Consider the following 13,477-nt stretch of genomic DNA (forward strand, 5'->3'; position numbering starts at 1 on the left):
GAAAATGTCTCTATGAAAACAACAACACCGCATACAGAGAAGCGTATCGCTAAATTTGATGGATGGATGTCCATATCTGAAAACGGTCGACAATTATAATCATCGTATTCGACATGTACTGCTTTTTGTCAATTTCCTCGTATTTATTTACTTCATGCAACACTTGAGCAAATTAGGATCACACTGGTACTAAATAAACACATATGAGACAAATAGTAGGACGTTCAATGCTACGCATAAGAAAACAGCACCTATAGATAGACAACATATTTATTTACACATTATTATCATAAATATATGTTTCGTTACATGACGTCACCATGCGTATTATTATTATTATTATTATTATTATTATTATTATTATTATTATTATTATTATTATTATTATTATTATTATTATTATTATTATTATTACAGCATTCCAGTATTTTCGTTGGTTCCCTTTCATGTACTGATAAGATGCAATGTATCGCAATTTTATGATGACCATAAGAAAAATCAATTATGATATAAAATATAATTTTAAAATTTTACATTTTGATTGCATACATTGTAAATAATTATCTAGCTAATTTATCACAATATCAGTATTCATATCTTTATTAGGAGTTCTTAACATTTTAAACATTTCTGGTTGCAGTTCGCGAGAACGAATAACCTCGCGGATCGGTGAGTGTAAAACATGTATTGCCTCAACTGCAGACCGTCGGACTGCTGAGACAGTGAATGATAACCATACCTTAACACAAATTTTAGTTGGGCGTGCGTTTAATTAAAGTGGCACACATGGAAAAGTCATCGGCCGATCAACGATGTTCATGCGAAAATATGGAGCCGTTTACATTCACCGAGTGTCTTGAATTGCAACGATAACACTGGCAGAACACTCTGCAACAGATGTTTATTTCGTTAACCGTGTGCCACGTACATTGATGAATCGTCCCATAAACCAACCCTACATCAAGTTTATCTTAGATTGTCGAGTAGATAAACAATTTTATAAGTTTAATGAGATTTGGATGACGTCGACACTATCACGCTGTTAACAGTTGTGGAGGTTACAGCCTCATGTACGGAAATGGCGACTCTACTGAATTTTTTGGTACATAGATGTTGCGATTACTATGCACTGTATCACATACATATACCATACTATTATAAAAAGACTTAATATGTACATGGAGGAAAAACGCATCTTCGTAAAATTTGCCCAGTAGCTCTCCCGGTGCGATCGGGTAAATGTTTAAGATCAACGTAGCGGCGGATGATTCTCCCTGACATGTTGTTATTGTCCGTACATAACCACGAGCGATATGTCACGCTATTAAAAGGTCACACTTACGCCACCACTCTTCCGATTGACCTAATTTCCAATAATATAAACTTAGCAACTAGGATCTTACTCCATCAACAATGCTAAATACGATACTGTTTTTCAATGTTTCTCATACTCAATCAGTCTCCACGGTCCCGATGAGAGATGTGTTCCCGTCAAGCAAGAGAATTGTACGCCATAGACCGTGTATAAATAATACTCATTTTCTGAGTGTCTGTTGTTTAATAATTCTCTAATAAATTAAAGAGATATTATCTGCGTCAAGTACTGTGATTGCATTATACCGCTGGGCACGAATTACGGTGCCCAAGTTCAAGGTTGTTTTGAGATCAGCAGATAACTTCAACAAATATGGTGGCTCTCATCCCCCGCCCGCTGCCATATGAATACTAGTAAACGGTTAATACAATAACGCAATAATCTCATATCATGCGAAATACTAGTCTCATTCAGTTTTCAAATGAACGTAATTTTACTCTCACCGTGAAATGATAGAATTTGAAAATAAGAAATTAAATCTGTTTAGATAATTATAGTAAAGACGACCACAATGCGTGCATGTGTAGGTCTGCACGTATTATATCTACCTTGATTTGTGATGCAACTCGAAGGCGAACTGCAGATAATGGGTACGTGTCCTTTATTCAGTCAATTACTTAACGCAAATTAGTTTGTTCTCAGTTGCCATGACGATCAACCCGGATAAAACACGAACAATATATTTGGAATATATGATGGAATACCTGATAACGAGATAGAATACTGCTAATTCAAGATATAGCAAACTAACTTAAATGTTTTGATTGTTTGTTCAGTAGCATATGACATTTGTCTTACTCTTTAAAACAACAAAACGACCGGAGGCTACATTTCTGACATTGGCGACATGTGCACTCATCCGTACTGCACGCTAACATTCCCTCTCATTAAGACCACACCGATTTAGTATTTATGCTAGAAAAGTAGAAAGATAAAAGGGGCGTACCAATACGTATAGGGGTGATTTTCATTGTATTACCCAGATCAAATGTATCTATTTTAATCACATTGGAAAGAACCACTCAAAAGCGTTTGCGATGACGTCATTTATAGATCAAAGCTATGTACGCCAAAGATGAGGACACTCTTTTAATGGATAACTTCGTCTATCTTCGGGATCAAGCGACACTTCAATTCTCAGAATCGGGTTTCCACGTGTCCATTTATTAAAGAAATGATCAATACCCTTATGATAACGTTTTAGTACTGGATCTAAATCTAGCAATGTTTGGTTATCGTTTTTCGATTATTAGTGACTTTGAGTTGCGCCTGTTTTCACAGGCATATTTTTGAATGCACTACAAATTTAAGTCCAAATTTGGAAGTAGTTATTTGGTTTTTATACATCGATTTGGTTATTTGACTTGTATTCAAAGGACATTCCATTTTTAACGAAGCTCTCTGAGAGTCAGCAATATGTGTTGATGCTTTCAGCGAAAGATAATCGTTGACCATTTGTTACAACGTCGAGCCGCTGTGAAGATTCAGTCACGATGGAGGTCAACCTCCGTGGAGAAATATTGCACCACACTCTGGTATGACCGTTAAATGCGAATATACACAAACGTGAGCCGAATACGGTGCTCACACAACCATTGGAACATAAATGACAAACACTGACGAATGTACGTCAATGTGCTAAGTTTTTTAACCATTTTTTCCTATTTTTAATCCATGTAACACTGAGATCTTGTGGTACCGTGAGTAACCACATTATAACATGTCAATGTAATACATTTATTTTAATCTTTCATGAAGATCCTATTATTTCACCATATGTGTGTTTTTTAGTTCAAGTGTCATTTTGGCTAATGTAGCATGAAATAATAAAAATATATACAAATTACAAAATGCAGCTCAAAAAAAAAGATAACTTGGAACAGACATTTGTCTGTGGTTCAAACAACTCGCTGGTTTTTCATCGCGCCATTCCCTATTTGCGTGGTGATATAATCAATGTACTTCAGTCGCGTCTTGCGAGGATAAGCAGTACTGTAATCACCATTACCGCCAGAAATCGCCGTGTTCCTACTTCATTTGTTTCCGCTTGATTATGCTCTACTCAAAGGGTAGATCATTTGAAAAGCTGACTTTTTTAAAAATCTAACCGAAATAATCTTACAAATGCACCTCCATTCACCCTACAAATCTTTTTATATAAGTGAGGGAATATTGGAATAGATGAGTAGCGCTATGCATACACGGAATCATAGTAAAGGAAAGTTCTTACACTTTATTATATTTTAATATACCGGTACATGTATTTCATAAGTTCCATACCAGGTACTGACTATAGTATATTGAAGAGCAGTTACTGACTCTCCTACGCACCCAATTATGGATAAAATGTGGCCCAGTATTTACGACAAGGATTCTTACCTGATCTGGTGAGTAATGTGTTACTCATCACTCACCTTCCACCCCCATTAAATAAATGAGTATCGCCAACTGTTTCTTTTCATTTTCGGAGGGCGCACCATCCGGTGTTGTCCTGGTATTTTTCGCAATTGTTTCCTGTTCATTCATTTTTTAAATTTTCAATCGTTGTATATCTCAGCTTTGGTGACATCGTATTCAATGTGAAACGTTTTATAACATCACTGACAATGGTATGAAGGTTTTCATTCTGGACGATAATACTACGTGTGTATGTGCTCGTTGCACGGGTCACTCGGTAACGGGGCAATGCGATAGAGTTCTAGTAATGTGGCAGTGAACCGACGTGGATGGTGAAATAAAAGTTAACTTAGACGACACGTATTTGACTCTATATTAAAAATCCGAATCGGGAATGATCGCTAGCATCTGCTGTTTCTGCGTGTGACCTCTCACCCTATGGCCTACAACGGGCATTTCAGTTTCACCCCATTTCCGTTTTCCATATCGTGTTGTGACTTTTTTTTCTGCTCGTGACTGCAATTCCAGTTGAGTTATCTTACGTCATGGCCCATATTTGGATATTTCTATCTATTTACATTTCGTCACCTCGTTTGTGTTACAAGACGCTGGCGTACTTTGCATAATTAAAGTTCCATAACTTGTACGTATGTGGAGTGACCCGGGAGAGTGGTAAATAAGGGGTCGACCACTACGAACTAAGGCAGATTTGGAGGCAAATAATGTGTACAGAGACAATTTTGAAGATTTGGGGGGAAATTACAAAAAGCAATTGTAAATGCAAAACCGAATGTACAGCAATTCAAGAAAAATGTAATTTTCATAATATTTTCTCCCTCCCACAGTTTTAACGGTCAATCCCTAAATCAAGTATTTGTGAACTTGAATCATCATCCGATCTCTCACATGTGATGGTAGGACGAATTATTTGAACGCACATCAAAAGTACGGCGAATGGAATGCACTTCGCTATACTTGTGTAAACAAGCTTATGTTCAGATTTTATTGGCACGATCACCTGCTGCAAATAACAATCAACGAGCTATGGACACTATGCAATAAATACCAGGCTTGGAGACACATGTTTGGAGATTTTATTCTGGCAAACAAATCTTCAGTGCTCGACTTCATATAGGACTAGTGACGAGTTAACACAACTCGTTCACCGGGTGTTAAATTCACTAATTTGGTAGTAAAACACTATATTGATTCATTTATATTTCTACAGTTTACTAATTAATTATTTGAAACGGCGGAATGAAAACGAAGGGAAAAATAATCAATGCTCAATGGATAACATCCAGAGTTAGCGGGACCAGAGCAAAATAAACGTGACCTTGATAATGGGATTCTGTTTTTCCTGAGTGTTCATATAATAGAAGCTGACATTTTTGGACTAACGTTATGTAATTGAAACACAAACCACAAGTATTAGATGGCTTACAAAAGAGGCTATAGTTAATATGGGCAAATGATTTGCTTGAGCCATTGGTAATTTTTTTGGAATTGATTTTGCTGTGACAATGTATACATGTATGGACAATTATGTGAATATGGTGTTGTGTGTTATAGGAAGTAAGTGATGTCTTAAGTCTTTTGGTTATGTCATTTGAATCAAGAGGGGAAGGTTAAAGTACTTGATCGGAAAGAATGATTATATTTGTTCTTTAGCAGTGAATGGCTTATTTGTACTTGACTGTGACCCACCCACCACTCGATTGTAATTTGGCCAGTTGCTATTAGACATCGCTAATTAGTGCGCCCTCTATGGACAATTGAAACACAAAACAAATGGTCGGTAGAGGGCCCATGAATTCAGTGCGAAGAAAATATCAGCGTGTTTAGGAATGTCATGATTTAAAAAAATAAAAATAAGCAAAATATTTAGTCACATTAGAAACACAAAAACAGACAAGGCAGGTATGAAATTATAGAAAAAATACAAGAAATGTTTTAGGAAAAATTATTATTACCGTTACATGACATTCTTGAAATTAATGCACTGATTGAAGGTGTGCTATTATTATTCAGAAATGTGTTTCTTCTACATTGTAAGCTACAGGTATGTCACAACTGCTACCAAATCTCAGCTCCGTTCTGTTTATGACCAAGGCAATCACCACAATGGTTTACACCACAGGAAAGTCATGGCTAAATACGTCCATATTGCAGTATTCAGTAGCTCGATCATGAGGTTTTCTTTTCCCAATCAATCCACATTTAGAAGATTCATACCTTTGTTCTCAAACAATGCATTTGTCATTTGCTTGTATACAAAACACCCAATAGGCCTTTTCAGTGAAAATTAATTCCAGCTAAAATAAAGTATTTTACAGTATGTAGGGGAAAAAAATGGGCAATTCTGGACTACAATATGTAATGGGTGAATTTATAAAGACACAGAAATAGTTTAGTGTGGTGAGAAAAAATTACAATTTAGCAGAGTGAATAGGTATCACTCGCAAAAGAATATGTTGGGCTTTCAAGGTTTGGGTATATAGCGTGTCAAATATTATACATGAACATATTTCACACTGAAATAAACAAACGTTCTGAATAAATTCAATATAGTACCGGTAGTCTTTTATTTAGCACAATAAAACAAACAGCTACTACATATATTCAGTTCACCATGGCAACCATTTCTCGGATGGTAATTTCTAACTCAGGTCTGTAAAGCTAAATAATTAATCCCCACCAGTAATTGCAAGTGAACTAAAGAATGGTTGTTTTAAATAAATTTACAACTGGCTGACTATGACACTTTTACAGAAACATACAGAAAAAAGGTGATTAATATAATAATGTATATTATAGAATGCTTTAGTAGAATTTACTGTAAAACATGTTGAAATAGCTACAGGCTATTTTAGCGAACTTAATTTAAATAAAGTGCCAACTATATCATTGGGGGATTATACTTTTTTTTAAATTAATGACGTCTTGAATTAGTAAAATTATGGATCTGGTAAATTAGCTAAAATAACATGCTAAAAAGACGTGTTTTACTGTATGCAGGATACATCATTTATCTCAAATAATATTTATAAAAGTGCCATAGGTGTCATTCAGTAAGCAAACAATGCATTTTGCACATGCTGGATTATGTTACATGGGACCACTATACCTAGTTGAACTTTGAGATATTGGAAGTTTAAAAAGCATTACACATTTTTCGTAAAGAAAATAAAAGAAGAAACGAATAATAACAATATGTACAAGTTAAACATAGGTTTCAATTAGACATTTCATGTTTTTCGTCTCGTAATATGATCGTATATGACAACTTGTGTGTATTGACGACATTCAAGCACTGTTCGAGTAGAATTGTCTCCAGGTGTTGGGGCCTGTAAAAAAACAACATACTTATTTGTGAATTGAAAACATAAAAAAATTAAATGATTGATTTTATTTCTTCTTAATAAGCAATAAAGCCTTTCCTTTGTGAGAAACCATTATTAGGCCAAAAAAAACAACAAATTATGTAGCCCTCAAGTCGGAAAATTGAAAAATTGGGTCGGTCGGTCAGATTTTTTTTTAAACTCATGAAAACTAAGGGTATCGTAAATAGCTGAGGTATATGGGGGAAAAAAAAACGCAACCCAATATTTCATAATTTTCGATCGGTCGCTGAGGGCAACAAAACAATTATTTTTTTTTGCCTTACTAAAAGAGTGAGCAATTTTCCACAAATAACAGTTACATGACTAGTGATCTGTATAGTAATATGCAACTATTGACCCATTTTTTTCAAAAAATAATTCAACGATAGAAACCATTACAAAAATGCAAACTTTTGTCATTTTTCATGATAATTTTGAAATTTTGTTTTTTCAAAATATTGTTTGGTCACCCCAAATCTTTTTATTTTATTTTCGCTAACCTGATAGCATTAAGGGACGACGTCAAAAGATCGATGTCGGATAAAAACTTATTTCCTTTAGTTTGGGGGTGGGGGGTTTTGACCTCAAAAAGTTTCCATCCTACAAAAACGATTTTATTTTTTAATGAAGTCTTACAAATCTTGGAGTATTTGTAATTCTATCAAATCATGGACAGAAATAACCGAAAAGGGAAAAAAACAGAAAAATGGTTTGGTTCGAGTGTAAATCTGTGCGTCAAATGAGGTGCATTTGTAAACTCTTTTTACACCCACCCGAAAACCAACTGCTATGCAATACTACTGTCCGATTATCAATTTGTATTTAATGGTGAATGTAGTCTGACGCCATGACCAATATTTATCAATTAAGTTTCAGTGGGTTTGGAAAAAAACTAAAGGAATTAAGTTTTTTATCCGACATCGATCTTTTGACATCGTCCCTAACCAATACTAATAAAAGTATACAGAAGATTACATATACCAGTATTCTCCACTTGGCTAGAACTTGTTTTGGCTAGATTACTTACTGAGTTGTGATGAATACTAAGACAACTATGATTATGATATGGTTAACATTATAGCATATTACAAGGGATATTTAATATTGATGGAAATAAATCTCACCTTTGGATCAACATTAAGTATCTTACGATCTCTTTTGTTTTTAAACAATAAACCAGAAGCGTTTTCAGCAATGACTTGATAATTGGGTGTTGGATTGGATGTAGACGTCTGTGTTTCCCAGTTATAGAAGCTGTAGAGTGAGAGAAAAGTAATTTTTACGTTTAATCAAGCTGCCACATCTTTATATCACTGTACAGCAATTAAATATTTATCTTTTCCACAATAAGCAAAATTAACGAAACTAAAAATGTACCAACATTTTGTGTTGTCCAATCAAAGTACTGTAAAATACTGTATTTTTGCTTGGAATTTATTTTCACTATTTTCACTAAAGGGAAAATAAAATCCAGCGAATATACTTGTTTTCCTATATTTCACATTAAACTCATCAAAAATCAGTGAAAATAAATTCCATACAAAATGCCCGAGAAGCCTTTCAGTGAAAATTAATTCCAGCGAAAATAAAGTATTTCACAGTACTCAAAATATCAAACTTCAGATAACACCTTCATACAACAAAAGAGAGTCACAAAGCAATGCATACTATTATAGTGTACTATTGTTCTTTAATATAATTTTTAGTAAATTATATCTATCAGAAAAAAGGAGAAGAATTTTATTGCATGCTTTTCATAAACGAAAAAAATTTTTTTTTTATTGTTTGAGTTTACACAAAAACATGCAAAATCACAGAATAAAGAGAAAATACTTATGCAGGATGTACTGATGTAATTGCTTACAGAGATGGTCAGTTATAGAGGAGTATATCAAAGAGTAAATCTATAGAGAAAGGACTGAAATATAGCATTTTAGGGCATTCATTACATGTACTTGTTGTACTCATTGCTACTAAACTTCATTATCTTTTCCAAAATTGAAGTGATTGACGGTAGTTAAAGTGTCAACATTTACATTAGAGTAGACTTTTTGCTACCGGTAAATTACAAATGTTCTTGATCTTTAGCTTTTTAATATATGCAATAAAACAAAACTTGGCTTGAAATACATGGAGTCATTGCCTTGATCAGTTTTGACCTTGATAATTGGTGTCATCTTATCTAAAACATCTTCCAATCATCGTGAGCACTTACTAAAATAGTGTGGCATATAATATTTGAAAATGTAGATTTTGAGTACAAATTCTCACCTGAGATCTGAAGGCCTTGGTAACAGTCGCTTCCTACAAGAGAAATATGGTTCAAAGTCTTCAGTTTTTAATCTATGGGCGTAGTCTATATAACCTGAGATTTCCTGACCTCGTGCATTTTTATCTCGGATGAATATAATTGTGGTCATCTTTCCACTTCGATTAGCTTCTTCCCTTTGTGCTAATGCTTTTAAAAAGAGATTTTTCAAGTCTTTGCCTGAGCTTGCTAGTGTCCTATGGGGGAAAACATTAAAAAAATTAATAATATGTGCAAATTTTGAAGCCTCTATGTTTAAATACTACATCTTACCATTTCTATCACAGGGATATAATTTTAGATTGGATTCAGATGCATTGACAAGAACTATATTAGTGATGCCGAATATTGCACTTTGTCGTTTGTCGGCTTACTTTTTCGACTTCTTCTTGAAAACTACAAGCCTAAATGCTTTGATACTTGGTGTATATGTACCTTGGGTAGACCTCTTTTAGATTTGTTCATTTCATGATGATATCTTCAATTCTCTAATTCTGGTGAATATTTTTGTAATTTTTGGTAAAAAGTAATATTTTTGACTACTTGTTGAAAACCGCAAGTCTGAATGCTTTGATGTTATATATATATATATAGGTACTACAGATAGACCTCTCTCAGATTTGTTCATTTTATGATGATATCTTCAATTCTCTAATTTAATATTTTTGTCTTTTTTGGTAAAAAGTGATATTTTAAAATTATTGTTGAAAACAGCAAGTCTGATTGCTTTGATACTAATATACATATTGTTCATTTTCTAATGATATCTCCAGTTCTTTAATTAAAATGCGCATTGCTAACAGTTGAGCTATCTCAGCCAACAGGCTGCTTGTTGAAAATTGAAGTTGGTCATGTAATAAAAAGGTTATTACCTAACATCACTTGATGAGAGCTGGCGTCATACATTCTGTATATTCCTCTCACCTTTGGTTGGTGGATAATACAGCTCATATGATTACTCATTTTTGTTTCCCCTATAACAAATGCCTTCCATACTTACTTTTGTTGACTTCTTTTGGACAACCTGCTAGCTTCAGCAGCAGCTTTTCTTGCTTCAAACTCTTCTCGTTTAAGGACTTCTCCACTTCCACGATATCCAAGTTCCACAAGTTGTCTTGCAAGCTCTTCATCCTAATATAAAATATTTTCAGGTTGTCATTATGAATTTTACATGATTAGATACAAGGAGTTCTTCTCAGAAATATACCATAGATACTCTTAAAATGACTGATTATCTGAATATGGTCATGTGAACTAAAAAACACATTGGAGTCAAAATACTGACAATTGGGGGTAATATAAATTTTTCTGATTTTTTAAGTCTACTTAATTTGTTTCATCACAAGCATTCTGATCATTCCTAAAGCTGTATTGGAGTCTTGGGACTATCGGTACCCGGTATTACATCATGTATATAAAATATTTTACCGGGGTATTATTACCACATGCAACAGGTGTGTACCATGTACCATGTGTTCATGGCCAAGACATGTTCATGAAATCGAGACAGAAAAGTTTGACAATATGAATATGAAAATTTCGAGACATGATTACATAATTTGTTTTGGAAAAAAACAGTGACAAATTAAAAAAAAACAAGAAATGAGCAATCCCTTGAAAAGCAAACATAGGATGCAACATTTTCAAAATCGGAATTACACTTGCTTGAATATCCAAAATAATCATAGTCACCAAGTCGTAGTCCTTCCAAATCAAAGAAAGTTGAACAATAAATGTGAAAATGATAATAACAAAATGTCGTATCATACAAATACAGTAGCTTTTGATTGGCTCAGCCTGGGCCAGAAATAGATCTCTACTTATGTCACCAGTAAGAAATCGGAATGGTGCAGGTACACGTGCAAGACACACAAGTACATGTAGTTTGTTCTTGTTATTTTGTATTTAATAATATAGATGCTGAAAACCACAATGATATTTCACTTGTATGGTGCAAGCAGTTGACAAGATCATGTCCACTCTAATTCCTGGTAACACAACACAAATAAAGTGAACACATAAACAAAATGTGCGGAAATAGTATATGGTTATTATTATTGCCAGTTCGTTGAAATATACTAAAACAATTCTACTAAAACCTAGCCTATCTATGCACATGTTTTACGGAATGTATTTTAGTTCTTGAATTCAAATATAAAATCTAGAACATGCACTACACGACGAGTACATTCTGACATTAGAATGCAGGTTTACAAAAATAAAACCCCAAATCCATGTGAAAATCATTATATAACTCAATAATAGTGAAAATCAGGGTATTATGTTTTCAGAATTACCCATGGTATAATACTATTAAGTGTTTTAAAAATAGGTTGGAAATTGGAAATTTACATATAACAATGTGATATAAACAGTTATTTTGTAGCGTATTTGTGGGAGCATGTTATAATAAGGTTAAAAATGATGTGCTTTGGTATATGGTGTATGTAAGACACCTCTAAGTAAATTTAGCATATTTGGTGTTGGATGATAACCTCCCTCAGCCCTTGGTACTCTTTTTACCTCCATGGTATCTCCCACCAAATATGCTAATTTTCCCCAGGGAATTTTATATACGCTACCAAATTTGGATTTCTTAGGTCTTGCATATTGCAGCAAATTTGGATTTCAAAATGTAAAATGTTGAAAGTTCAAATATAGACAGGTTTGACAAACTCCATTACTGCGACAATTGTCAATACAAAATTTGAAAACAACACTGCTATTGAATTTGTGTGATGTGAGCAGCAGTCAAAATTGCATCCATTCTATTTGCTGGTAACACAACACAAATGAAGCATGATTTAGACAAGTCAACTCTCAAATTTGAGATGACAAAATTAATAACTTTAAGCTTTGGATTATATGAAGATTTCCCTCCCTGATGTGACAATTATTCACTGAAGTTCAGTTTATAATTGTTTTACCAGAGGTTATTTGGTTTTTTCTCAAGTGAATATAGGTCAAAACGAATAGAATTGGTACCAGGTCAAAGGATGATATAGGATTTCAATGTTTTTAAATATCAAATATTTCAATGGATATTTTTGATGTAATGTTGTTGATGGTATATAAACAGGGTTTTACATAGGACAAGGCATCGCTATATTACTAGTATTACTAACGATACCCGGAAGACATGCACTGCAAAATTTGTAATTATTTATCCAAACCATGCAATACTTGGGTAAGACTATCACAAGTCAATTAAAGCTGCAATTTATGTCTAACCCCTGGATCAGCTGAAAAGGCTGTACGGAGCTGCAAGGCCTTTACTTTCCCATAGAACTTTCATTTACCATGAGTTGTCTGAGAAAAACTGAGCTGAAAAACCGACGGCTCGAGCACAACGTGCCAGCAAAGTGACTCGACAACGGCTTATTATGTACAATATTGCAAGACTAATAAGCGTCGAAATACCATAATTTTACCTCAAGATAGTACAAATCCAGTGACGTTATTTGTGAGTCGAGAAAATCTTCATAAGTGTTATATTCTGTGACAATGTTGTCACTTCCAGCTGTAGCTTCTTCGTCCGCCATGTTGGTTGTTATTGTGATAGTAAACAGTCACAACGTCTGCGCTGATAAAACGTAGTCCCTCGATTAAACTATAAAATAATGTGTATAAACTGGTTTTACATATAATTTTTGTATCTCTGCAATTTTTGTTTGAACACAAATGAAATGAATTGGTGAAATAAAAAGAAATATATTTTAAGTTAGAAATATCCTGACGTAGTATTCTTCCGCACGTTGAGTGTATGTGAGCAGTCGTTGCTACGTAGCCCACGGGTCAATGACTCGGAAAATACCGACCATTTCCGAACAATTCCGATTTCCTTAAAATGCCCGAATTTCGCCTCGGACTGTTTGGCAATCCAAAATGATTTCCCCCTTAAAATGTTGTTATTTCATAAAAACAGTCAGCACTATCCTTCACTCAAACCATAACCACCAAGTACTAAACATGGGGTCAAAAGTCTGATGCATTTATTAACATAAATTACCAACC

At 34.1% G+C, this 13,477-nt stretch overlaps 1 protein-coding gene across 1 annotated transcript; it reads right to left on the reverse strand.

Annotated features, from left to right (window-relative positions):
* Window positions 1–6,775: 6,775 nt before the first annotated feature.
* Window positions 6,776–13,411, reverse strand: LOC100376166 (cilia- and flagella-associated protein 299-like). The gene is made up of 5 exons (XM_085494024.1): window positions 12,895–13,411; window positions 10,464–10,594; window positions 9,427–9,660; window positions 8,280–8,409; window positions 6,776–7,119 (listed from the first exon to the last, which is right to left on the reverse strand). The coding sequence occupies exons 1-5, from the start codon at window positions 13,003–13,005 to the stop codon at window positions 7,021–7,023; spliced, it is 705 nt and encodes a 234-aa protein (XP_085350150.1). The 5' UTR covers window positions 13,006–13,411; the 3' UTR covers window positions 6,776–7,020.
* Between the last annotated feature and the right edge of the window lie 66 nt (window positions 13,412–13,477).

Source organism: Saccoglossus kowalevskii, chromosome 19, assembly GCF_978046115.1.
Source record: "Saccoglossus kowalevskii chromosome 19, keSacKowa6.1, whole genome shotgun sequence".
NCBI lineage: Eukaryota > Metazoa > Hemichordata > Enteropneusta > Harrimaniidae > Saccoglossus > Saccoglossus kowalevskii.